General features: G+C 46.8%; 1 protein-coding gene across 7 annotated transcripts; it reads right to left on the bottom strand.

The window, feature by feature from the left end:
• Positions 1–701: 701 nt before the first annotated feature.
• DAO (D-amino acid oxidase) lies at positions 702–25761 on the bottom strand. Of its 7 annotated transcripts, XR_005222397.2 has the most exons (12): positions 17243–17392; positions 15197–15406; positions 13622–13736; positions 13148–13224; positions 12446–12610; positions 9023–9077; positions 8140–8244; positions 7435–7517; positions 5507–5624; positions 4095–4193; positions 2085–2201; positions 1838–1994 (listed from the first exon to the last, which is right to left on the bottom strand). XR_005222397.2 is itself a non-coding variant. In XM_043529913.1 (11 exons), exons 2-11 carry the CDS (start codon positions 15388–15390, stop codon positions 1863–1865), a joined length of 1044 nt encoding a protein of 347 aa, XP_043385848.1. In that variant the 5' UTR covers positions 15391–15406; positions 25404–25761; the 3' UTR covers positions 702–1862. The 7 variants fall into 7 exon arrangements, 6 of the variants coding, with proteins under 6 accessions (XP_043385848.1, XP_037734896.1, XP_037734897.1 ...); XM_043529913.1 differs by lacking the exons at positions 2085–2201; positions 17243–17392 and adding an exon at positions 25404–25761 and having other exon boundaries at positions 702–1994; positions 12446–12511; XM_037878968.2 differs by lacking the exons at positions 2085–2201; positions 17243–17392 and adding an exon at positions 25404–25724 and having other exon boundaries at positions 702–1994.
• Positions 25762–25947: the final 186 nt, after the last annotated feature.

The raw sequence follows: 25947 nt of genomic DNA, 5'->3' as shown, positions 1-25947 counted from the left end.
AAATGGGGCACTCGAGACAAGTAAAATGACTTGTCCAGAGGGATGGAGGGAGTTAGTGTCAGAGTTGAAGTTCCTAGCTCCCAGGCCTATGTTCAGACCTCCTCCCTCTCCAAAGGGAGTGCTCCATCAAAGGCATCTTTTATTACATCCAGCTGCTCTCCACCACCTGGGACATGTGACTCTGTCATGCATAGACCTTTAAAAGAGGCAGAGAAAGAGAAAGGAGGCAGAGCTGTAGCCACATGACTTTCAAACGTTCTGGTGTCTCTGCCTTAAAGCAACCAGCCCTGCATTTGTCAAGTGGCACAAGCCTAACCGGCATCCTGAACAAGCTGTGTTGCGTGGGATGGGAGCTGGTGGCTCTCAGATTTTTTACTGTTAAGTTAAAGGAGGTAAACGGTGACCCACGAGACCCTGGTCCACACTGTGAAGATGTACATGAAAAATGAAACCCAATGGGCTAGGCTTGGCAGTGTGCAGCCTGACAGCGTTACAGTGAGAAGAGCCCCACACTCCTAATGGGGTTACCCATTACCATGGCAACCACTGGGAATAGTCTTGAAGATGGGAAGGGCCCCATATTTGTAGACAAGGCAGCAGACCTGGGTTCTGAGGGGACTTCGTGCTGTGATTCTGAATGCTGGACACAGCCTTCTTGGGGAGTGCTCTCCTTTGAGCACTCTCTGGTCTTTTGAGTTGGGGGCATGTTCTCTTGACCACTAAGACCAAAAGGTACCTTTCCTGCTTCTTATGCCTCCTGATCTGGATCCTGACCAGACCAAACTGAGGGAGGAGAGACCAGGCCAGAGCAAGCCAACTCATTGCTCAACACCTTGCTGATGACAGCCCTAGTTCCTGCACAGGATATACCCCACCCCAAGGCCTTGTAACTTCCTGGCAGCCCATATGCAATTTGTACAGCAGGTGCAAGCTAACAAGAGTCAGACCTTTTCACAAGCTAATGTTTCCAGCGATGTACCAAGGTGAAAGGAAATGAGAGACTGAAGTGCCAACGTCTATTTTAGATGCAGGTGCAGCTATTCTGCCTATCATCTCTGCTATATGTAGAATTTGGCAAACACAGCCTGAGTTCCCTTAGGATGTTCCCTTTGGTGCTGTACAAATTATCTGAAAACCCCGTCTTTGGGAACATGTCTAGCAGTAGAATGTGTACAATTGCCAAATGCTTTAGCCCCAACTTCAATGTAAGAAAAACTACTCTGCCTTCAGCTTGTATCTTAGACCCGCTGCTACTTTCGCAGGAGTTCGAGAGCCTCTTTCTATTAAGGAGCTTTTATCTCTTGGGCAAGGCTTACAAATCTAACTGTGTGCTGGCTGGCTGAACAGCAAGCTACGACCTCAACTGACATTGGATCAGCTTCAGGTCCTGTCCAGCAATGCTAACACATCTCAGAGATGAACTGCAAGCCAGCGAAGAGTTAACTGAACTCCGTCTGCCCTTTGGAGACCGACCTAGCAGCGTCTGGGTGCTTCACTACAGAGACCATTTACAATAACACAGGATTTATGTATATTTCCATGATGTAGTTATATGAGAACAGAGCAAGGATGAGCCAGCCACCTGGCAAACAATAGCAACAGGGAGTTAATTGGTAACAATCCGAAACCTGTACCCTAGAGACCCATCTTGGAGCTGCTGAGGGCATCAAACAGCAAACATGCATCACTGAGTTATTTCTTTTTGCCTTTGCCCATGACGTCTGAGCTACTGGTGCTATTGTAGGACGGGTGATTCCTGCACACAACCAAGTTTCTCCCCATCCACCCTCCAGTATTGCTGTGGGCTATCACAGATTTGCCATGGAAGAAATGTGGCTGATCATTAGAGTATTTCTGTTAAATCAAAGGTGGGACTGTGGTGGTCGGGCCAGCTTCTTTTCTTCTAGAATCCTTCCGAAGATCCTGGCAGCTTCCATGGCACATCCCCAGTGGATGGTGAGTCCGAAACCACCATGGCCATAGTTGTGTATCACCTAAAAGAGACGGAAATGTGGATGTGGAAAAGACCTGGCAACTAAACACTTGGGTTCAGATGCCACAGTGTAACCCTGCAAAACAGTGACCTGTCCAAGAGGAGTCCAATCAGCAGTTATAGTTTTGAGGCCAAGAGAGCTTCACAGCAGGAGGACGATAGCACATGACAGGGTCTGGACTGCATCAGTATGCACCAGAATTGGATACTAGGTAAAAGCACATCTCGGTTAGTTGTTTTTCTCTTTCTCCTGTCATCACCTGAAAGTGATTAAGCCCCCAAGTGCTGCAAGCTGGCCCTATGGCCTAGCGCAGGGATGCCTTTGTGTAGCTGAGAGCTACTGTGGCAGCTTGCCAGGAGCCTGGGGGCTGTACCCAATTTACATAAAATGGAGCAGCTTGCAGCTGCCCTTGTTTTTACTCTGGAGAGATGACCCGCATAGGTGAGAGCCCAGCCTCACCCCAGGGCCTGCATCTACCACAGAGCCCTCATGTCAGAATCACCTTCCTGACCACAACCGCTCTTTAAATCTGGAAGCCTTGGGATGCATAGTGAATTCACTCATTGCAAGTTCCCTCCCTCCCCATGTATTGGGCCAGCATCTGGTTTTGGGCAGGGGAACAACTGATCTTTGAGTGGTTCACAACATGTAGCTCTGTTTTCAGTTTTATTCAGCAATCTCCTGGTTGAAGTCACAATAGCCTTGGCCACAGATAATTGGAGCCTGATCCAAAGCCTACTGAAGACGAGAGAGTCCTGTTGAGGGCTCTGGATCAGGTCCTTACCAGCTACCTTCAGTGCAGCTCTTCACCAGTTAAAATCACAACAGCAGCCACGGCACTTACAGTCATGTTCCTGCAAGTACAAACTGTGATACCCAACTTCTTATTTGTGCCTGCCAAGGTAAATTACTTTGTTTCAGCAGGAGAATGACTCAGGGTCAGGATCGATAGCCAAACGTCTGTCTTCTATCAAGATGATGTAGAGAGGATGTGATGATAAAAGAACAGAGTGATCTATAAATTAATTTTAGTACTGCACTGCTTTGCGCCATGCTAAGGGTCTCAATTAATATGCTGGTTTCTTTCCAAGAATCCTAACTTGGAATAATCTCCAGCTAAATTGAATATATTTTAATCAAATTTAATTACATTTCACAGTCGCCGTCTCTATTAGAGCTTTAATTTCTTCTGCAGAGCTTTACACACATACACACCCAATCAAATCACAGAGTCCTAATACAGACCTACTAACGAAAATTAAAATGAAATCACTGCGGAGTGATTGGGGCATAAACAAAATGGGGCTGCACAGAGGGCCCTAAGAACAGATGGCACATATAAACTTGGATTCTTAGAGCTCCTTTATCACAAGATGCAGATAAGCAGGTACATTTCAAGGGATGTTATCCTGGTGAACTTTTAACACACAGGCCAAATTTTAGAAACTAGAGTGCCCAAATTAGACACCTAACTCCACATTTAGGCACTTAAAGTGGTATGATTTCAGAGGTGCTAAGTAACTACAACTCTCATTCATTTATTTTTACAATTCTGTGCCACATTTCGAGTAAACTGGGTCCCTGTCCACTCAGCCACTAGATGTGTTTTAAACTGGGAATCACTGGAAGAAATCTGAGGGTGGCCGATAATTCTTACAACAGACATTTCATGGCATTTAAGTTGGTAACATGGATAATGATCCTTGAGACCCTGAGCAGCTGGGTTAGGGTCAGATTTTTATGACGGGAGACATAAGGTCCACATGCAAAAATGCCACAGGCTTTGCGCTCCAATTTGTAAGATCAGCCCCTTAGTATACACACCCCCTTTCAGCATTAAGGGACTAGATTCAACACAAAAATATGAACAACCCTGCATGTTTTAAAGCGGAGCTGACCTCTATAGTCTGCATGAAAACAAAGCAATGTGAGTGGAATTTTGATGCTTCATTACCATCATCAACATGAAAGCTGCTAAATTAGTTTTGCACTAACTGGTTATTCTGTAGAGGAGCTGCGTGATTGATCTGACAAAACGATTTGCTTCAAGTGCCATTACTCAGGACTCCAGCGGATTTCTACGTACAGAATGCTGTGTACCTCTGATTTTAAAGGTCCATGACGAACTGCCTCCCTCTCCAACCGAACTGTGTCACGCACAGGGCGGAAGCCACTCCATTCATCCACAATCTTTGCCTTCTGGAGATGATAACATGTCACTGGTTTTAGCAGTTAAATGTCAGTAACACAACTGCATTAAACAACCAATTGGAGTGAGGAATTTTGTGGACTCTTGTCCGCTGGGAACAGAACTGAATCTTACCTGCTAACTCAGTTCACACAGTCCAGCCAAGGGCCATCAGACAGGAATAACTTTTGATCAGGACCAGTCTAGGCTACGTGAGAGCCAGTTTCACAGACGCAAAAGGCTCTTGGTCCTGTTACCAATTGTGTGAGCCAGCCAGTGCCCTGAGCTGTTTTTCATGTTGTCCCAAGGTAATCTGGCAGCATTACTGTGAGTCGATGCAAACTGCCACATCTAAACTTCAGACTTTCCTTAACACAGCACTGCAAAGGGGCATGGGGGATTGTAACACAGCTATCATCGTGTAATATCAGAGATGGGCCTTGCATATCAGTTTAAGTCTGTGAAGTGCTTCAGAGCTCTGTGATGAAAGGGGCCTGTAGCAGGGATTATTACCCCTTTAAGGGCCAGACGGGAGCCGATAGCCAAGACAGCCTGGATGCAATCAAGGAGCAACCTGTCCTGCCTCTGGGGCTGGACTATATAAACAGGAAAAGGAAGCTGAGGAATTAGAGAGCAGAAGCCATGCAGGCTGCTATGGGTAGCATGTCCCAGATCACTGGGCTGACCTGGGTCTTAAAGACTTTGGGTTTTGACCATATGTTTGGTTGCTGTGACTCAAGGCTCTGCAGAAAGGGCCTTATGAACGGGGTTAAGCTACTCCCCAGAACTCATGCTTAAGGGAAAGGAAGAAAGCCTGCATGCCTCCTAGAGCACTAAGAGAACCAGGATCTCCACCTACTAGAGTTGATTTGGAAGCCTTCTTAAAGGGGACATATTTTTTTGTTAGCTTGGTTTTGGCCTCCTGCTTCTCAGATCCTGTACAATCCCGTATACATGTATAATATTACGATATGCCCTCATGCAATATCAGACACTGACCCGGGGTCTCCACAGTACTACGACACTGTACTGATGAGTTTGAAAGTAAGATGGCCATTACTTTATAAGGGGAGATCACCTGAACAAATCCATTCAGTCCATCCAGTTTGCTGAAGCTGGATCTCTGATAATTTGCATTACTGAGATAACAATTATACTGAGAGGTTCATCTTCAAAACACTTTCCCAGGGGATTCAGCTTAGCCATGGGGGGAAGTTCTCCTTGGCCCATTGTCTAATACTTACATTATCCCCATATGCCACAACACACAAATCAGCTTTCCAAGGCAACAGCTGTTCTATCAGCATTGGATGATATAACGTACCTGGAGACTCGGGAGCAGCCTGCAGCAATTTTCCCAAATTGTTTTGTGATCCTGGGGGCTGTTCTCTTTGTTCCAGTTTCCCAGCTGAAATATCCCTCCCAAGGTCACAAGCTTGCTCCTGGAACAAGGGCAGAGGGAAAGGGTTTACAGTGAGGGCTCAGCAGTGCCCTGGTACCACAGACAAGGATGCCATCCATATTACTAGCAACTGCCCTGCTCAGCTTCTACAGCTGGTGCAAGGGAAACCAGACTGTCCACACTAGGACCAGATACTGAGGACTGTTTAACACAAATGGTTAGTCAGACCTAGTTCTCCTCCAGAATCCCTTCGTCAGTATGACAACACTTAGTCCCAGGTACTCTCAGAAACAGAGGCACTGTTCTTTCGGGACTGTGTAAACTGTGTCCCCTCCCTGGAACCCGCACCTGCCGTTCAGAGCTCCACAGTTTGCAGTTATTCTTAGTTTTTAAACCTTTGTTGTTTCCCTTGGAAGTCTGTCTTGTCCCCCAGCTATCATGGCTGAGAGCTGAAATAAACCCACTAGAAGGAATTACATCTGCAGCTGGTGATAAGACACCACTTGGAACACTTTACTTGGGAGCTACAATTGTTCAAAGTTCATATTTACACAGAGGTTTTATGGCTAATCTTGAAATATTAGAGCAAAAGAAAGTGCCCAGAAATGTAGCATTCAGATTACAGCTAAGAAAGCTCTCCTCTCCCAAAGTGGGGCCAGGTCTCTGTTCTCCAGCAGAAGTGGAGACCATGCAACAAGCATGTGTTTGTTTATCCTGAGGCTTAGTTCTCTCCATGTGTGCATCTTCCAGACTCATGAAATTAGCTTCCAAATCCACAAGAACACTCCGCTTCCGGAGCCACGTAGGAAGTGCAGGTTACATGCAGAAAACTAAGATTTTAGATGTATAATGAGGCCAAGGCCTGCCAGTCACTGAATTCAGCACCTTGGCTGAGTGGCGACTGCAGGATCAGGCGAAGATTTCAGAACTTCACACTGATGTGGAGACGATGACACAAGCAGGGTTTGTCCCAAGGGCTCATTTCTGGTCCTGCTGGTAGTGAACAGGGAAGCCAGTTACGTAAGCTAAGCAAATCTCTACCAGTGGTGGAGACCCTTAGTCATAGAACAAATGGCCAAAGCTGCAATTTACATGTTGCGAAGTAGACTGGTGTGGAATGGACGACATTTCTCTCATTGTAGTTGGAATGCAAAATTCTAGGGAAGTCAATTTATAACCAGTTAAAGGTCCAAACCTGCTCCCACTGAAGTCAGTGGGAACGCTGCCAATCCTGCCCTTGATGTTAATGGGCATGTGACTGCTCGAAGCGCTGTACAGAAAAGGAGGACCCAGAGCACAAGTGCTGAATGGAGTGTGGAAAAAGAACAGGCTCCACAAAAAAGTGCCTGGGCTTCAATGGCAGGTGGGCGTGCTCAGCACCTCTCAGGACCTGGCAGAATTCTGCTGAAGTAAGGACTATGGACGGCAGGGTTTGCCTATTGGCAAACAGCTGTGCAGGTGCAATGAATGCTTCTTGGTATCCCCAGCTCCTACCAGCCCAGGAAGCTCCAGAGCCAAACCTGAACCTTGCTAGACCGAGGGGAGTTTAACTGTGAACTTGTGCAAGCAGCCCTCTAAGTCAGTGCAGACACTGGGAATTGCCTTGCTTTTTCCATGCATGCCCACTGCTCTCCTCCCACACACCTAATAAAAGGAACATCAGGCAGGGTACAAATCCAAGCCCTGGTTTAATATTTAAAGTGTTCTTCTCAGAGGCTTGCTCTTGCAGGATTTCTGCATTATAGATGTCAGCGGGGAGCCATTTTAGAGTCTTTGTTCTATAAGCAACGTTGGTAGAAACATTACTGATACCTGATGGATCCCCGGACAGTCTGTTAACTGTTACTTACCCAGGTATAATGTATGGTGCGTTATAGACTCCAGATTCATGATCATGAGTCAGGACAAAATGCTTCACCCAAGGGGCCAGGACCTAAGAGATGAAGAAAACAGAGCAATATAGATCCACAGGTATCGGAATTGAACATCTAGGGATTTCTTTGCCCAGGTGGATGGAAAATTGAACAAGCCAAAGAAAGTCAACCCCTGGCCAGACACACAAAAGGAAGAAATGTTCACTCATCAGTAAACACCAGGAGCAGGGGTCCTGCCACGCAATTTCTTTTGTTACATTTATATGATATTTATGCCACGTCATCAGCATTTCTTATAATGCAGCGTCAAGACAGAGGGGCAGATGGATGGTAGGTAGGTGGGAAGATGAGTACAAGTGCTTCCCACCTCATATTACTGTGTTTTTTCAGAATAATAATAATAATAACTCTTCAAGACTTTGGCCAAGGATTTCACAGCATGTTACATATATGAACAACTGAGCCTTAAACCCACCACCCACACGTTACAGTTGGGGAAAGAGGTTTAGGGACCAGCCCATGGTGGCATTGTGAGTCCACAGCAGAACCAGGACTTCTTAGTCCTGTGCTTTGGCCACCAGACCACACACATTCATACATCCCATGAGCTGGGCCTCGTGAGTCCAACGATCCAGCAAAACAAACAAAATCTGGCACCCGCCCCCCCAGTACCATCCTCACCTTTATGATTTGTCCTCGGCCTGGCATTAACCCTGGGTCTGGTTGCAGTTCCCCTGCATGGACCCCGGTACAGTTTATTATAACATCCACGCCCTTGGCAACCATCTAACAAGGGAGAGATGCACAGCCATGAGCAGGACATGCAATCCGGGGAGGCAGAGGAACTCGTAGACCCACTTGGGGAGCACCCACCACTGGTTCTGCAGTTCTCTTCCAGGTGTCAAAGCCAAGCCAAGCACCTGAACTGCCACCCTCAGCTAGTAATGAACGCGCTAGTCCATAAAGCAGAGAGGACAAATCCGGCACTCAGATCCTCAGGCACAGCTCTCACTGAAACCCCACGTGTGCACATGAGGTCGGGATCTGTCACATCCTCCCCTGAAGGGGACACCGGGATGGCTATGGTAACTGAATTCCTATCTGCAGGTAAAGGGATAATGAGATCCCAGCACAGCCAGAGCACTCGGCTCATTTGATATTCTCCTGAGTGCTGTGCCAGCCCCTCCTTGCAATGCACATAGCACAGTCCAATGATCAAAGGGAGTAGGCTCTGCCTGAAAGAGGCTCCCGCTCAGGGATAGTTAACACTGCTTCTCTACCCTGACTGCTGCATTCTAGTGAAAGCAAGTAGTTCCCCACAGCATCTTGGAGCGCCTGGCAGATTACATGCCAGATAGAACTGTTGCCTCCCCAAGAGCTGTGGGAACCATGCTTGCTGTTAATAAAGCATTCGTGCAGTGTGGTGTCTCCCCTGCCCTGCCCCTGCACAAGGCAAATGCTCTTCCTCTCCTCCCGCCACAACTCAGGAGTCTCGGACTTGTCTTTCTAAATGTCCAGCCAGCCCTTCCCCGGCAGATTGTCTCCAATTAAATCCCCGGCCAACCTCCTGGAAGGATTCAATCTTCTTATGAAAAAACTTGACTCCTCTCTGCTGTAACCTGTAAGAACAAAGTTCATTCGTTAACGACAACTAACAGCAACAGAACAATTCAAACCAGCCCCCAGGGAAGGGTAATTACTCTTCACGTACTACCATATACCCCAGTCTTTCTCAATGGCTCTTAAATGGTCTCCAGTCGTTACCTCATTTCTTTTATGCACTGGGATACCACTAATTGACAATCATACTAATCATGCTAAACCATACAGCATATTCCAGACTTTCACATGTATTGTAAATGGCTCATTCATTACACATTTTAAAACAAACAAAACCGTTTTCTGCAACGATGCCCCATTTGCAATCTTGCATTGTTAACTTACTCCATTTTATTTCTTTTCATATACAAAATACAAAGTTAAATCCTAGTAAGGAAAATAGAAAGGAGCATAAACTCTGGCAAATGAAATGTAAAAATATAATTAGGAAGGCCAAAAAAGAATTTGAAGAACAGCTAGCCAAAGACTCAAAAAGTAATAGCAAAAAAATATTTAAGTACATCAGCAGTAGGAAGCCTACTAAACAACTGGACAATCGAGGTGCTAAAGGAGCACTCAAGGATGATAAGGCCATTGCAGGGAAACTAAATGAATTCTTTGCATCCGTCTTCACGGTTGAGGATATGAGGGAGATTCCCAAACCTGAGCCATTCTTTTTAGGTGACGAATCTGAGGAACTGTCCCAGATTGAGGTGTCATTAGAGGAGGTTTTGGAACAAATTGATAAACTAAACAGCAATAAGTATTCACCCAAGAGTTCTGAAGGAACTCAAATGTGAAATTGCAGGACTAGTAACTGTCATCTGTAACCTGTCATTTAAATCAGGTTCTGTACCAAATGACTGGAGGATAGCTAATATGATGCCAATTTTTAAAAAGGGCTCCAGAGGTGACCCCGGCAATTACAGGCTGGCAAGCCTAACTTCAGTACTGGGCAAACTGGTTGAAATGATAGTAAAGAACAAAATTGTCAGACACATAGATGAACATAATTTGTTAGGGAATAGTCAACATGGTTTTTGTAAAGGGAAGTCATGCCTCACCAATCTACTAGACTTCTTTGAGGGGGTCAACAAGCATGTGGACAAGGGGGATCCAGTGGATGTAGTGTATTTAGATTTTCAGAAAGCCTTTGACAAGGACCCTCACCAAAGGCTCTTAAGCAAAGTAAAGCTGTCATGGGATAAGAGGGAAGGTTCTCTCATGGATTGGTAACCAGTTAAAAGATAGGAAACAAAGGGTAGGAATAAATGGTCAGTTTTCAGAATGGAGAGAGGTAAATAGTGGTGTCCCCGAGGGGTCTGTACTGGGTCCAGTCCTATTTAACATATTCATAAATGGTCTGGAAAAAGGGGTAAACAGTGAGGTGGCAAAATCTGAAGATGATACAAAAAAGTACTCAAGATAGTTAAGTCCCAGGCAGACTGCGAAGAGCTACAAAAGGAGCTCTCAAAATTGGGTGACTGGGCAACAAAACGGTAGATGAAATTCAATGTTGATAAAAGAAAAATAATGCACATTGGGGAAAAATAATCCCAGCTATACATATAAAATGATGGGGTCTAAATTAGCTGTTACCACTCAAGAAAGTTCTTGGAGTCACTGTGGATCGTTCTCTGAAAACATCCAATCAATGTGCAGTGGCAGTCAAAAAAGCGAACAAGATGTTGGGAATGATTAGGAAAGGGCTAGTTTAAAAGACAGAAAATATCAGATTGCCTCTATATAAATCCATGGCACGCCCACATCTTGAATACTGTGTATAGATCTGGTCGTCCTATCTCAAAAAAATATATTGGAATTGGAAAGCGTTCAGAAAAGGGCAAAAAAATAATTGGGGTATGGAGTGTCTGCCATATGAGAAGAGATTAATAAAACTGGGACTTTTCAGCTTGGAAAAGAGATGACTAAGGGGGGATATGATAGAGGTCTATAAAATCATGACTGATGTGGAGAAAGTAAATAAGGAAGTGTTATTTACTCTGGCTCATAACACAAGAACTAGGGGCCACCAAATGAAATGAATAGGCAACAGGTTTAAAACAAACAAAAGGAAGTATTTTTGCACACCATGCACAGTCAACTTGTGGAACTCCTTGCCGGAGGATGTTGTGAAGGGCAAGACTATAACAGCGTTCAAAAAAGAACTAGATCAAATTCATGAAGGATAGGTCCATCAATGGCTATTAGCCAGGATGGGCAGGGATCGTGTCCCTAGCCTCTGTTTGCCAGAAGCTGGGAATGGGCGACAGGGGATGGATCACTTGATGGTTATCTGTTCTGTTCATTCCCTCTGGAGCACCTGGCATTGGCCACTGTCGGAAGACAGGATACTGGGCTAGATGGACCTTTGGTCTGACCCAGTATGGCCACCTGTCACAAATATAAAGGGAATAGGATTTTATAGCACTGTATACAGAAAGGTGGTTTCCCTTCCCTTTATGCAAAAAGAAAAGGAGTACTTGTGGCACCTTAGAGACTAACAAATTTATTTGCGCATAAGCTTTTGTGAGCTACAGCTCACTTCATCAGATGCACTCAAATAAATTTGTTAGTCTCTAAGGTGCCACAAGTACTCCTTTTCTTTTTGCGAATACAGACTAACACGGCTGCTACTCTGAAACCTTCCCTTTATATTTATGACACCGCTCTTATGTTCTTATGACCTTTCAGAAAGCTCCATTAAAAGAACATTGTGAAAGCTGCAAAGTTAAGCACTTCAAAGTTAAGAAATACCAGAATTAAGGTTCCCCATGCAACCTTAATTCAGCCCCCCCAGAAGCTGCATTATTATATAGTCTTTAATTTCATCATCACTGACTATTTTCTTAATTTTTTTAAGGAACAAACTGGAAAAAAGAAAAGAAAAAGAAGTTGATCATTTGGACCCTAATATGTATGGATTTTTTAAACATAGGCAAAGCAACATGTTTTTCCCTAATTTCATCCTTAGAAATGGCTGAACTGTTTTTGCTAAAATGTTCCCAAAATATTCAGCCAGAGGCAGACACCCAGCATGGAAAATTTCATCCCAAATAATTAAAGTCTGGCAAAGTTAAGCAACTGTAACAAGGTCTTATAATGAACAGTGTCAGCCAACATTAACCATTGGCAGTACTATCATCTAAAATACATCCAGCAACTTCGGGTTAAAGGAGAATCTTGAATAATATTTGGTGTTTTTCCCCCTTTTGTCTGAATGAAAATGGAATTTTCAAAATTATTTATAAGTAGGCTGATGGGTGAACTGAGGAAAGAAAGCTGCTTTTTATTCACCCTTAAATCTACAGATTACTGCAAAAGTCTGAAAATGGGGGCATAATCCATCCATAGCAGAACAGAAGAAAGATAATAGGCCGGCACTCACCTCTTGGTCAGCCAAGGCAAATAGCTCTTGCCCTCTAAGATTAGTGCTGTGTTAAACCAACCATAGCTGAAACCAGAGGAAGAGAAAAATGGACGTGCAACGTCACGTGATCTCGTCTTATTGGCACAGAATTTGCTTTCACGTCTACTCTTTTTAGGGCATCTCCTGAAATATTTTTAGCAGAGGAAGGAGCTGAAAAACTCCACATGTCCCTCTCTTCTGTCTTATCTGAGTTGATTCCACCTTCTTATTTATGGAAAAGAGCTACAGCTCCATAATAACTCAATAATGCTTCGCACTTACCTATCAACATCCACTGAACCCGTTCACAGAATCATAGAATATCAGGGGTGGAAGGGACCTCAGGAGGTATCTAGTGCAACCCTCTGCTCAAAGCAGGACCAACCCCAACTAAATCATCCCAGCCAGGGCTTTGTCACATTAATCCTCATGACATCCCTGGGAGATAGGTAGTATGACTATCCTTGGGGGGGGGAAGTGATGCATGGAAAAATTAAGTCACATAGTGGGACAGTAGTAAAGGCAGGAATGGAACCCAGGAGTCCTGGGTCTTGGTCACCTGTTTTTTGCTCTAGATCATGCTGCTTCTCACTGTCTTTATGTCTAGTACACTATACCTATTGTATGGTGCAGTGCATGGGATTCCTGGAGGTGTAGGTATATTTATGCATTGTATAATACCTGTAACCAGGGAAGAGTTCAAGCTCTTTTGGTGTCAGATTCCTAAATCCCAGGACAATGTCCTTCCAAGGTGGATTCTGCAGAGGGGAAAATGTTCCAGGCTCGTTAATGTTATTTAATCACTATAACACATTCCTAGAGTCCATGTAGCTGAACATGGGAAGGATGACATGGGACACCAGCGCATGGCTCAGTCCAGAGGAATGGAGGGCCAGACCCTCTGCTGGTGGAAATTCTCATTGCTCCATTGAAGTCAACAGAGCTACTTCGGTTTACACCAGATGATGGCTAGCCCGGCATTTACGTTTACATATCACTGGAGAACCAGCAAGTGCACAGTCCAGACGAACTGGCGACAAGATGAACTGTCAGCTGATCTGGTAAAGCTTTATACACCAGTAAACAAAAACCACAGGTTTGCCCCGCAAGACTTGAGCCATTGACCCTTGGTCCCTTTCATCTGTATCTGCTTACCGGAACTGGCTGTGTGAAGAGATTGTAGCCAGAAAGTAGGAAGAGTCCCATTTCCTCTGCTTCCGGTGAGTTCAGGTGTCCACACAGGTAATCAAATGTCTCTTTGTTCCAGAGCCTAAAATATAACATCACACAGATTTATCTTTCAGAAGGCATCCTAATAACATACCAGCTTCAGTGCGTGTACCAGAGGCACTCCCTTCCTCCCAGGTCCCTTCAACTGATGGCAGTCTACTCACCTGAGTAAGGGTTTGCAGGGCTAGACCATGCTATTTATCATCACACCTTTAATATGGATTTACAGTTCCAGAGTCATCATTAAATCATAGCAGAGGGAGAGAGAAATTAAGAGGCCCAGCCAGGGGGATGGGAGGTGGGGAAGAGATGAACTCCTCTGGGATTGTAAATGAGCAAGGAGGCAGGTGGTGGGAGCTGCAGAGAGGCAAGCTCTCACTTATGGCTGGTGAGGTTAGGTGAAGGGGCAGAGAAGAGGCTGGTGCTAGCCAAATGCAGGAAGAGAGGCAGGAGACAGACAAGGTCCCTGAAGGTGGCAGAGGCAAGTCCACAATAGGCTTTATTAAAACAACTGGCAAGCTGACCCCAGCTCCTGGTGGAGTTTAGGAGCCATTGAGTCAGACTGGAGGGCGGGGGAGATGCCTCCTGTATATGGAGCAGCAGCATCCTGCCTGCGCTGGAGTCTGGAGAGCTGGGGTTAGGGGAGGCTATTGGGACTCCAGGCAAAGGAAGTTCTGCTCCATCGATGCCCTGACCTCAATTTGAGTAACTAACTGCTGTGGGATTGTCTGTCTGCAACATGCCCCCTTTCAGAGCTCATGTCTGAGCTCCGGAGCACTTTTGTTCACGAGGCAGAGCGCTGGCGGAAGGTGGGATTTCTATTTTCAGCTCCTCCAGGCAAATTTCTTGCAGGGGACTGCCATCAGTGCAGTGGCAATGATGAGGCACGTGGCCTTGTTTACACTAGGGATCTGCACTGATGCAGCTAAGCTGCGGGCTGAAACCCCAGCGCAAGCAAGGCCTTAGAAACTTTCCGGAGACTGGTTTCACACTTAGTTTGCCAGCCCCTCCCAATCAGTGAAGAGCTGGCAGAATGTAGAGGAGCTAGGTTTCCTTCCAGCCATTGATCAGTTTTGTACCAAGCGTGTCCCACATTGTGTGGGGGCATATCAGATTCTCAACAGCACCGTGCCAGGAGAGAGCACCTGCAGAAGGCAGAGCTAATGATCTTGATTACACAGCAGTGCTTTCGTCAGGGCCACTCAATAGCCATCAAGCTGAATAGCAAGGAGATGAAATGAATGACCCTCCAGGCAGACTGGACCCAACTGATTACGAGATCTGGAAGCGACCCAGAACATATTTGCCTTTAAAAGCATTTCAGCCTGAGCGGACAGTGGTTTGCAAATGATGAGGGGAATTGATTTGGGATGTAATAATTATTTAATTGCCATCACTGGGGCACCTGAACACACTGGTCAGTATCACCCACATCCTTGCTTGCCAGGCGCTGACAGAACAACATGACAACCGTATGAGAGCCAAAGCCGCCTCTCTTACGTTTCTTGAGCGTTTCTCTTATCGTCCAGGTAGGGCTGCCAGAGCCCTGCTGCTCCATCGCTGGTGGTGAGCGGCGTATACTGGTCAGCGTAGACCTCAATTTCCAGGGGTTGGACAACCGAGTGATACTGATCGTAGATGCACAAGGCTGTGGATAGCCCGATCACCCCCGCCCCGATCACCACTACGTGCATGGCAGCCAGGTCCCTCCTGCAGGGACAAGACAAATTAAACCAAACCCCCAAGACTGTGCCCAGGAAGGAAATAAAGTCAGAGTGCCAGGGGAGCTGCTTGAGTGGGCCTGGTGCATCCCAGAGAAGGCCTGCCCCTACAAGGCTGCCCTGAAAGTCCTCTGATGACAATGGGACAGAGCCAGTCTGCAAGGGCAGCAGGCCCAGCAGCAAAGGGGCTAAGCCACATCTCAGTGTTTATATTTAACCCCATTTCTCCAACAGTAAAAGCAGCTGCTGACTCACCTCTCCGGCCCAAGGGAGGAGGAGTGCACCACAGACTTGGTAAGGGAGCGTCGTGGAAGCTTTCCCCACTCTTAGCCTTGCAGGACTTGTGTAGACTGAATCGCATCCTCAGCTATCCCCACCCCTGGCTAGGTTGCTACACCAGGCTGATGAGCCCGAGCACATTATTCCTGAGACACTGCCCGGGGTCAACACACTTTGCTTCTCTTTTAAAAGCTATTTGCGACCGCCCTGGCCATTGCAATTCTGAAGCAGAATGGGCATTTGGCGAGCTCCTTTACATCTCAATACCCAGGATGCTCGCTCTTCCAGCTCCCATGGCACTGCTGGCTCGGACCTCTGGCAGTAGGCAGAGACTTGGGCACACAGGCATCTCTTTCCTCAGAGGGGAAGAACCGGCGGCTTGTGCTTTCTGGGCCAGCGTGTCGCACTCACCACGTCCCACTTGAAGGCTTCAGCCTGCTTTACAAACCCAGCAATTCCTCCAGCCACTCAAGCTAGTATCTAACAAGAGAACTCTCTGTGCTCCGGAGTGGCTCAACCCACCTCCCGCGCCTGTGTTCTCTAAACTCTGCTCCCGCCTGCCAGCACTCTTGGCACCCCAACGGCTGGGCTCTGAATCCTTGTCCTAGCACAGCAGAGTCTTTTGTAGAAAGACACCCTGGAAACGGTCGACATTTACCCAGCAAAACCAACGCCAGAAACAACAAATGGAAGAAAGGTTTTATTGTACTGGCTTTGCAAACTTCTCCACTCAGCTCTGCGAATGTACCTGCAGCCTGATCTGCATATCCCAACACTGGGGAAGCCCCTAGAGCTACACTGATACCCTGCGGCTCAGAACTACAGCCTCAGAAAGGCAGGATCAAACCAGTCATTCCTAAAATTTGTGCCTCTTCCCCTGTATAAGCTTAAGCCTCACCCATCCCTTAAAATGCTGCATTGATGACAGCTCAGGGATCAAAGGGTTAAAGTGCACGTCTTTCAATTCACTGTTGACTGACACAATGTTCCTCTGCTTCTCATGGCCAACATGCAGCTGCAGCTCTTCCCATGGGCTTACCAGAGCAGCTGTTGCTGCTAAATGCATCCTGGCCAACAAACCCCTCTCCGGGGTCCTGTCTGGCCAGCCCCCTTAGCAGCTGCTGCTCCCCAACCTGGTACTAGTGAGCATTCCAGCACAGGTGTGTGAGCAGGTAAGTGCTCAGGTGTGCTTGTGCGGATCTTTGCCTGCACACACACCTGAGAGCTCCGCTTCACCCTTTTGAAGATCGGCCTCATATTTTTAAAATAAATGTTAATTTACTCTGTTACCAACCCACATTCCTAGAACTCCCTTAGCACACATGGAGAATTAAACTCTTGCATAGAGTCCTGCTCCTTCCATTACTGTGACTAATGATCTGATCAAATAACAGAAATTACAGTCAGAAAAGGCCGATGTGCCCCGCCCAGACCCGTCCCCAGGGCCAGGACAGACTACCCCGACTGTGCAAATTGAACAGACGGCTTTCTCACCAGTTCTCCAGCTGGTCAATAAACCAGAGACAAACACATTCCCCAGACTAACCTGCAGAGTGACAGGTCCCCAAGAACGTTCCTAGACCCTCCGCACAGAGCCTTCTGCACACAAGCTGTTTATCGCTAAGCATGAACTGTACAGACTGAAGGTCATTCACCAGCGGCAGAAAGAGCAGCATCAGCAACTCGCTCTTCCTAACAGCTGGGCACTAGGTCAAAGTCTCCCAGACAAAGTGACACTGGGCAGGGAGATGGCGTTTCACAGTCCTGGCGGACTGACTCAGCCCAGAGAGCATGACTGGGATCTTCCCCAGGGCAGGACAGAGCTCCACCCTCATTACTGCCATTGAGCTGCCTTGCCTGAAATTAGGGAAGGAAATGGAGTGACAGGGCCTCCCAGGACTCCTGAAAGGGGTGGTCACTGCCACTGGTCACCATGGAAATTTTTCGTTCCTCTGACCCCAGAGAAAGGGAGAGGCGTCTAGTGGGTAGAAGCAGAGGAATGGGAGTCAGGACTCTTGCGTTCTCTTCCTGGTTCGGCCACAGGCTTCCTGCAGGACCCTGGGTGTGTCATTTACCTTCCTTGCCTCAGTTTCCCCTTCTGTAAATGGGAATAACTCTTCCCTGCCTCACACGAGGGCTGTCTTTACAAAGCGTTCTGGGATCCCAGCTGGAACAGGGAATGCCCTGTAGCGGCATCCCAAGCGTTAGTAGCTGAAGGAGCTCTCACACCACTAGGGTCTTTGTGCCTGGCTGTCCCCTGGCAATAGGCTGACAGCCCTGCAGATGGTTTACTCCATCTCCATCCCTCCTATTCATAGCAGTGCCTGGAGCTGGAATAACTCTCCCATGCAGCAGTGACTTCTTTACCTCAGGGAAGCAGCTGGGAGTATTTACTTAGCCATGGACCTCCACTGTGCGGAGCAGACCCCTCCTCCTAACACATCCGCTTCCCATGAAAGAGCCAGGACCCCTCAGCTTCTAGGGCAATGGTTCTCAACCTCTTTACTATTGTGGGCTGCATATATGTGGCTCTCCATGTGTTATGTGGGCTGCATCCACACTGCATGGCCCTGATGATGTCACATGGGCCACAGCTGTGTACTGATTGGGCTGCAAGCAGCCCATGGCCTGAGAAACGCTCTTCTAGAGTTTGTGCAGCCTGGAATGCTACACTCATCTGCATATTCAAATCCATCCTGTTTAACCTCTAGACACCTACAGATATAGTAAAATCTGCCCTAAGCAACCACACAAAGCAACCAAACAAGACAACTGCCTAGTAAGAGTGAGTCCTTATCTAACAGTCAAAGAAAATTGTCCTGGAAATCTTGGGGAGATTTCCAAGTGGCTTCTAACAACAGGAAGTTGCCTGTAGGAAAGGGATCAGCCCTTAGGGCTGGTGACACATATTTATGGCATTTGTATATTTCTGTGGGTTTATCCTATCCAAAAGGTCATCTGAACAGCCACCAGTAGTAATGTGAGCGGGGCAAACAGCAGAAGCATATTGTGTTTACAGAAGGCCATGCTACAAGCTAATCCCTTGTGTAGCCGGTTTCTAGCAGTCCTGGCGTGAACTCTGGATTACAGCAGATGGGACAAGCTTACCTTAGAGTGGCTGTACTGCTATCCATGTTTCCCAGTTTACATGTAGTACTTTAAAGAAGGGAAGCTCTGTTGCAGCGAGGCTCATTCCCCAGCGTAATAATACCCCAAAAGGCCTCCACATCTCTTTCTAGAAACTGGTGAGATAGAATCACCACTTCTCCACGCAGATTTGAAATGGTGCGGAAAAGTGCCTCTTTGACTTCTAGAGCATGTTTCATCTAAGGATCTCAATGCTTTAAAAATGTCAGTTAATTAGCTAACCCTTGTGAGCTAGGTTAGCATTAGCACTCCCATTTTATAAATGAGGAAACCCCAAGGCACAGAGATTTGCACCTGAGGCCATACAGTGAGTCAGTAGCAGAGTGGGGATAGAACCCAGGAGCTCTGACTCCTGGTCCACTGCTCTAACTGACAGACACACTCTTTCTCAATCCTCCTCTAGCCGGAGAAACCCATAATTTCATCCCCTGCCTCGAAGATAGGTTTCTTTGAGATGGTGTCTCTGTGTAGATACCCATAATGTTGAAGAATGAGGGAAGCATACAGTGCATAGGCAGGCTGGTTACAGACCAAATTTTTGGTGAGTATTCCAGGAGTTGTCAGTAGCTTTTTAAAAATAAGTACAGAGGAAACAGAAATGTGGACTGTTCTCCTAAGTAATGAAACTTAACATATGTATATGGACTTCTGGGCCAAGGATTTCACTCTGAGTGGGTGGATGAATTTTTTTTTCTCAGCGCAAGGGGCTGATCATTTATTTATTGGCTAATGTACAAAAAAGCCATCTCGCAAAAGTATCTGGGATGCTGTGCACAAACTAAAATGAAATCAAGATGGGCTTGGGGCCCAGAGGAATCCACCTCCAAACAATGTGAACAAAGGAAAGGATCCAAGAAAAGACAGAGGTGATTAAAAGAAAGGGTGCAAGGGGGTCAGAGGCAGCTGGCAGGAACAGAAAGGCCTTGCACTTGGCAAGGAAGGAGGCATGCAACCATGTGTAGATGCTCAGTCAGAGGGAATGACAGAGAGAGAGTCAAACCTCCAAGCTTCTATGTCTTGATCCCCCTGCAGCCATTGATGCTGTTGACGATCAGGTGCTGTCGTTCCTTGTGGGCCCTGGCGCAGCACTGATGGGGCCAGTCATGCCTGACAAATGTTCCTGTCTACCAAGAGCCTCCATGTGGAGTGACACAGAGGTCCCTGCTGTCTGCCCTTCTCTCCAGCATCCACATGAGACAGCTAGTGGGTACTCCGCGATCAAGAGCATGGTGACAACACAGCTCTATGCACCTCCTCCGTTGTTATACCAATAAAATAAAAACCAGGAGGATCTTATTAAAGGGGAAAAGGCAAAATGCCACATTTATTGTGAATACTGAAAGAATCATAGTAAGCAGTTAGTTATAGCTATAACATTCCATTCAATTTCATATTTATTCACACATTCATTCATACACACACAGGTTCTGCAAGGTTGTTACCATAGTTACCAGCCTTAGAGTTGCTCATGCCAAGCCACTGGCCAGATGGCCTGGACATGAGGAGGGAGCAGGGCCTTGTCAGATGCTCATCTGATGCTCCTGGAAGTTGGTCTGCAGAATCAGACCCCAAAGTTCTCACTTTCTAGAGTCCATTTTTATAGGAATTTCTTCCTATGCCAGTCTATGGGAATTGCTTCATCATACTTTGCTGAATCAATCAGCAGATAGCGCATTCCTGACAGCTCTGTGCTGCCAGATGTTATCTTGTTCTTTGGTTCTCCCATCCTTGAGGCTGTTGGGTGGATTCCAGTCTGCCCTCCAGGGGTCCTCTGGTTATTTCCACTTGACGCCTTCTTCAGCCGATGGACACTGGATTCTTAGGCTGGCACCTCCCTGAACATTCAGTTATTATCCACACCAAGCATCCATCCACATACATCCTCTATCTCTATTTTAATCACAATTGTTAACAAAGCGAGATGAATACAACAAAAGGGCGGGGAGTCTCTGGGTGCTGTTTCTGTTGTTACAGAGTATTGCTTCGAGTCTCTCTCTGTGTGAGTAGTTGTTGTTACAAAGAATTGCTTTGAGAACAGACTCTGTCTTAGAATGTACAAACACAATTAGCAGCTTGCAAGTTTCACACATAGAGGGAGAGAAACAGTACCAAAAACCAAGAGACCTCTTAATTAGTAATACCCTGGAATTTAAACTATGGGGAATCAAACTCATTTGTGATTTTAATACAGAACTTTTTTAATATGATCCAACACCGTGAGTGCACCCCTGCCATCACCCAGGAGCACCAGTTGGCATATGGATGGATGACAAACATTTGGTACAGGTTTGATCCAGGGAAGACAGAACTGACGATGGAGACAGGGAAACACTGGGAGGAACTGAGGACACTTTCCAGCCCCCAGTCATCCAGGCAGGGCAGAGCCTTGGGGCCATGCTTAGGGTCCTCACTGCGCCTGGACGCATAGCCCACACCAGTGCTGAGGGGTGTTCTCCACCAGCTCCAGCTGGCCCGAAGGCAGGGAAGCACCTAGCTGCTGCCTTTGCTCATTGCTTAGGTATCTTAGATATGACATCAGACACACTGATCGGGGCCCTGCGACAAGAAGGCCTGATTTGTATGAACCCCTAAGCTTCAGATGCCTTGGAGAGATCTAGGGGGAGAGGCAGTTGCTCAAGGGCCTAAATTATTAAGGGCTTTCTATACAATCAGTAAAGCCTATTATACTAATTACCCTATTACTTGTTTGCCTCTTGCTTTTGGCACTGCTGACCCCTCACACTTTCTCCTGTCTGGCAATTAGACTTTTTCCTTGCATGGTGCCATGCCTTTGATGCTGTCAAAATGCTTTACAGACAAGATCTGTAAAGGCCCTAGACAAATTAGAGGATTGGGCCAAAAGAAATCTGATGAGGTTCAACAAGGACAAGTGCAGAGTCCTGCACTTAGGACGGAAGAATCCCATGCACCACTACAGACTAGGGACCGAATGGCTAGGCAGCAATTCTGCAGAAAAGGACCTAGGGGTTACAGTGGATAAGAAGTTGGATATGAGTCAACAGTGTCCCCTTGTTGCCAAGAAGGCCAATGGCATTTTGGGATGTATAAGTAGGGGCATTGTGAGCAGATCGAGGGACGTGATTGTTCCCCTCTATTCGACATTGGTGAGGCCTCATCTGGAGTTCTGTGTCCAGTTTTGGGCCCCACACTACAAGAAGGATGTGGAAAAATTGGAAAGAGTCCAGCGGAGGGCAACAAAAATGATTAGGGGACTGGAACACATGACTTATGAGGAGAGGCTGAGGGAACTGGGATTGTTTAGTCTGCGGAAGAGAAGAATGAGGGGGGATTTGATAGCTGCTTTCAACTACCTGAAAAGGGGTTCCAAAGAGGATGGATCTAGACTGTTCTCAGTGGTAGCAGATGACAGAATGAGGAGTAATGGTCTCAAGTTGCAGTGGGGGAGGTTTAGGTTGGATATTAGGAAAAACTTTTTCACTAGGAGGATGGTGAAGCACTGGAATGCGTTACCTAGGGAGGTGGTGGAATCTCCTTCCTTAGATATTTTTAAGGTCAGGCTTGACAAAGCCCTGTCTGGGATTATTTAGTTGGGGATTGGTCCTGCTTTGAGCAGGGAGTTGGACTAGATGACCTCCTGAGGTCCCTTCCAACCCTGATATTCTATGATTCTATGATCTAACTTGAACAGCAGCTGCACCCTTGGGGGGGGGTGCTTGTCAGAATTATTACCCCCATTTCACAGATGGGGAGGCAGAGGCTCAGGGAGATGGAATGATCTGCCCCAGGTCACACGGTGAGTCAATAGCAGAGCTGGAAACAGAGACACCCCCTCCAAACTGCTAGACTGCACCCTCCTCCTGCCAGGTTGGGTCTTCAGCCAGGAAGGACTGCGCTGTGTAAAAGAAACCAGCATATGACAGTACTTGGCTAATGGCAGCTCCTGCTGCCACCACTTCTGCTCTGAGAACATGGGAAGCTTCTCCTTGACCGGATTATGTAGCTGTTTAAATATTTCATGCAACATTTTTGTAGCAATTCTCTGTTTGATCAGTTACCTCTGACTGCCCACCTAGCACTCCAGAGGCAGCTGTGACTCAGGTCTCATTAGGAAAAGGCTAATAGTGACACATGTGAAAGGGAATAATTTTCATGCCTGTCTAACATGGTCAGATGCTTTAAAATACCTTCTGTACACTCGGTCTGTATGGATTGCAGGGTGCAAAATTTGCACACAGAGTCCATCTCCTACAAAGCAGGGCAGCTCAGGGTCTGCTTGTTTCACTTTTAAAAGCATCTGTGATTATTACTGCAGATCTGTAGGCAGACTGAGCTCTTACAAATTCATCCACTAATAATATAAATAATAACAACAAATAAAAACACCTATCTCTTGTACAGTGCTTTTCATCCATAGCTCTCAAAGCACTCTACAAAGGAGGTCAGTAGCATTATCCCCATTTTACAGATAGGGAAATTGAGGCACAAAGAGCGGAAGTGACTTTCCCACGGTCACTCAGCACAACAGCGACAGAGTTGGGAACTAAACACAGGTCTCCTAAGTCCCAGACCAGCACCCTATCCATTAGGACACACTGCCTCCCCATTAGTCTACACCGTTTAGTGAAAACAATGAGGAGTCCTTCCTTGTTGTTTTTGCTGATACAGACTAACATGGCTACCACTCTGAAACTGTTTAGTGAGTGGTTGATGTGAACGTACTTCAGCCTACGGGCTCCATTTGCCAGAGTTGTTATAATTCACTATCCGTACTATGTGCTGGTTGCCTGAGTCACATGGTATGGTTTGTGCTCCATTATTCGATGACTCCATGAAACGTTTCAAGATGGCAGTCAGGTGTTTCCAGAAAGGCACGTTCCCATGAGCATCTGTGACGCTTTCTCATTCCACAAACAAATTGCTCATGCAAATATTCACAGGAAATGAGTAAAAGGGGCCGTGAATACTGTCCAGATACATTCACAGGGCTTACCTGAATGAATGTTTGTGGGTGCTTTGGCACAGTATTTATCCAGCTCTAGCTAGCACCAGGAAGGTTTTCTTCCTGAAAAGGGCCCTCATTTGGAATTAGTGGCTCAAATTCAATCCTGGTTTAACAAAATCCCCTGAATCATAGGGAGTTGCATCTGTATCTATGGGCTCAATCCTGCAGTTCTTACTCAGGCCAAGCTCCTACTGAGGTCAGTGGGTGGGAGTATTGCCTGAATAAGTCCCATGTGTAGATCTCAAGTTGTGCCACTCCATGTTTGCCCTGTCCTTTTCTGACAGAGAGGCCCCAGCCTCACAATTTATGCTTATTCTAGAAATTGATTCACTCTTAAAAATAAATAAAAAGCATATTGGTCCCACAGGCCTGTAGAACTGACCCGGTCCTGGTGCAGGACAGAAACCGTAACGAGTTACTGCGAGGGACAGAGTGAGAGTCTGGAACTAAAGCCAATGTAAAGGCAGAAAAACAAAGGGAGCGTCTCTGATGTTTACAGTATGCAGCACTGATTGTCAGGGGTGGTGAGGGCTACTCTCCAGAGAGCATAGCTAATATCCTTCCATCTGGACAGGAATTTCGTCCAGCTTAGTGGATTCTGAGAGTGAGGGCTTGTTTGCCAGTCCCTTTATTCTAGAAGGAAGGTCTCTCTGCAGGACACTCCCTGGAGGCCTGGGGCACACACAGAGAGGAGCCCCTTTGCCTTGTCTTTGCTGAGAGTCGAGGGGAGCCAGCCCTCCTTTGTTCAGTGCTTCCACACAGTTAAGAGGAGTAGAACTGTTCAAACACTATTAGAGAGGACACATCAGTGAGGTACATGTCTCCAAGACAGACAGATGTAATAGGCTCCCAGAGGGACTGTGAAACACTTTTTGGTCTAGTGTGATTTTAATAAATGCCCCTGGCCATAATTACTCCAGATGACAATCCTGAGTATTCACATTAGCACCAATGTAGAAGAAGAGATCTAATAAGCCACGCTCCCCTATTCCCCAAGTATCATTATTCTCCCCACTGACATGGAGCATCTTTATAAGACGAGACAAATTATGCCCATAAAATTGTAATTGACTTTTATCTCCTTAAAATTCCTTGGCTCTTTCATTTGTGAACTAACAAGCCTTCAGTGCCTTTGTTCTATGCAAACGGAATCACAAGTATTCTCCCCCTCCCTTTCTGCTCCATTTGCTTCTACAATAAACAACAAGAGTGTACCCCTTGTTTGCACCCGTGCAATGGCACTGAAGGAGGGCAACAGAATGGATAGGATTTGCTCCATTACTTGGGAGATTCTAATAATTCCCTTTGTTTTCACAGTCATGGTTGCATCCGATGAAGTGAGCTGTAGCTCACGAAAGCTTATGCTCAGATGAATTTGTTAGTCTCTAAGGTGCCACAAGTCCTCCTTTTCTTTTTGCGAACCTCCCACTGGGGCTTTTTGACGTTTCTGACAAGGAGCAGAGATGTAAAATGACCCACATTTCATTCACTGAAGAAATCCCTTGTAATTTATTTTGCAAACACCATTAAAGAAATCAGTATTGCACTTGTCAATGAAAAGGATTCTAAGCAGTACCTGTTTTCTAGCACAGCCTCCAAGGGACAGACAGAAGGTTGCCAAGTGCCCGTCAGCTGAGCTGGATCCTCCCTCACCAGGTGTCACACAGGTCAACAGAACATGAGAAAACGGTTTTGATTTGCACTGAGAACAGTGCACCTGATGCTCCTCTCCTGTGCACCAGTCACCCTCAGTGGGGATTAACGCCAGTGCAGTCCAGGCAGTCGCCCCAGTGACCAAACCAGACCCAACTCTGCTGCCAACAGGCCCCCTCCTGTGCAGATATCCCCGCAGCCGTGCCAAGCTTCCTTTGCAGCTTCCCCCGCCCACACATACACCCCTGCCAGAACGCACTGCTCACCTGCTGCTGCCCCCCCTCCATCCCCAGCCTGCCCCCACCTCCCCTGCTGCCCCCTCCCCACCCTCAGCCTGCACCCCAGCCCCCTGCTACCCCTCCCTACGTCCAGCCCCCCTGCTGCCCCTTGCCTGCACTCCAGCCCCCACCCTGCCCCCCACCTCCCCTCCTGCGGCCCCCTTCCTGCCCTCAGCCTGCCCCCACCTC

The sequence above is a fragment of the Chelonia mydas genome, chromosome 15 (assembly GCF_015237465.2).
Source record: "Chelonia mydas isolate rCheMyd1 chromosome 15, rCheMyd1.pri.v2, whole genome shotgun sequence".
NCBI lineage: Eukaryota > Metazoa > Chordata > Testudines > Cheloniidae > Chelonia > Chelonia mydas.
The sequence above is the reverse complement of the archived record's forward strand: the minus strand, read 5'-3'. Positions and strand labels throughout refer to the sequence as shown.

Bases quoted from the DNA above. Each gene is read 5' to 3' on its own strand.
- DAO (XM_037878968.2), bottom strand. From the start codon at position 15,390: ATGCACGTAGTGGTGATCGGGGCGGGGGTGATCGGGCTATCCACAGCC. The intron at 9,078-12,445 runs GTGAGTGCCGGC...TTGTTCTTACAG, and splicing joins TTGCCTTGGCTGACCAAGAG to GTTACAGCAGAGAGGAGTCA. The intron at 5,625-7,434 runs GTAAGTAACAGT...CCCTTGTTCCAG, and splicing joins GCACCATACATTATACCTGG to GAGCAAGCTTGTGACCTTGG.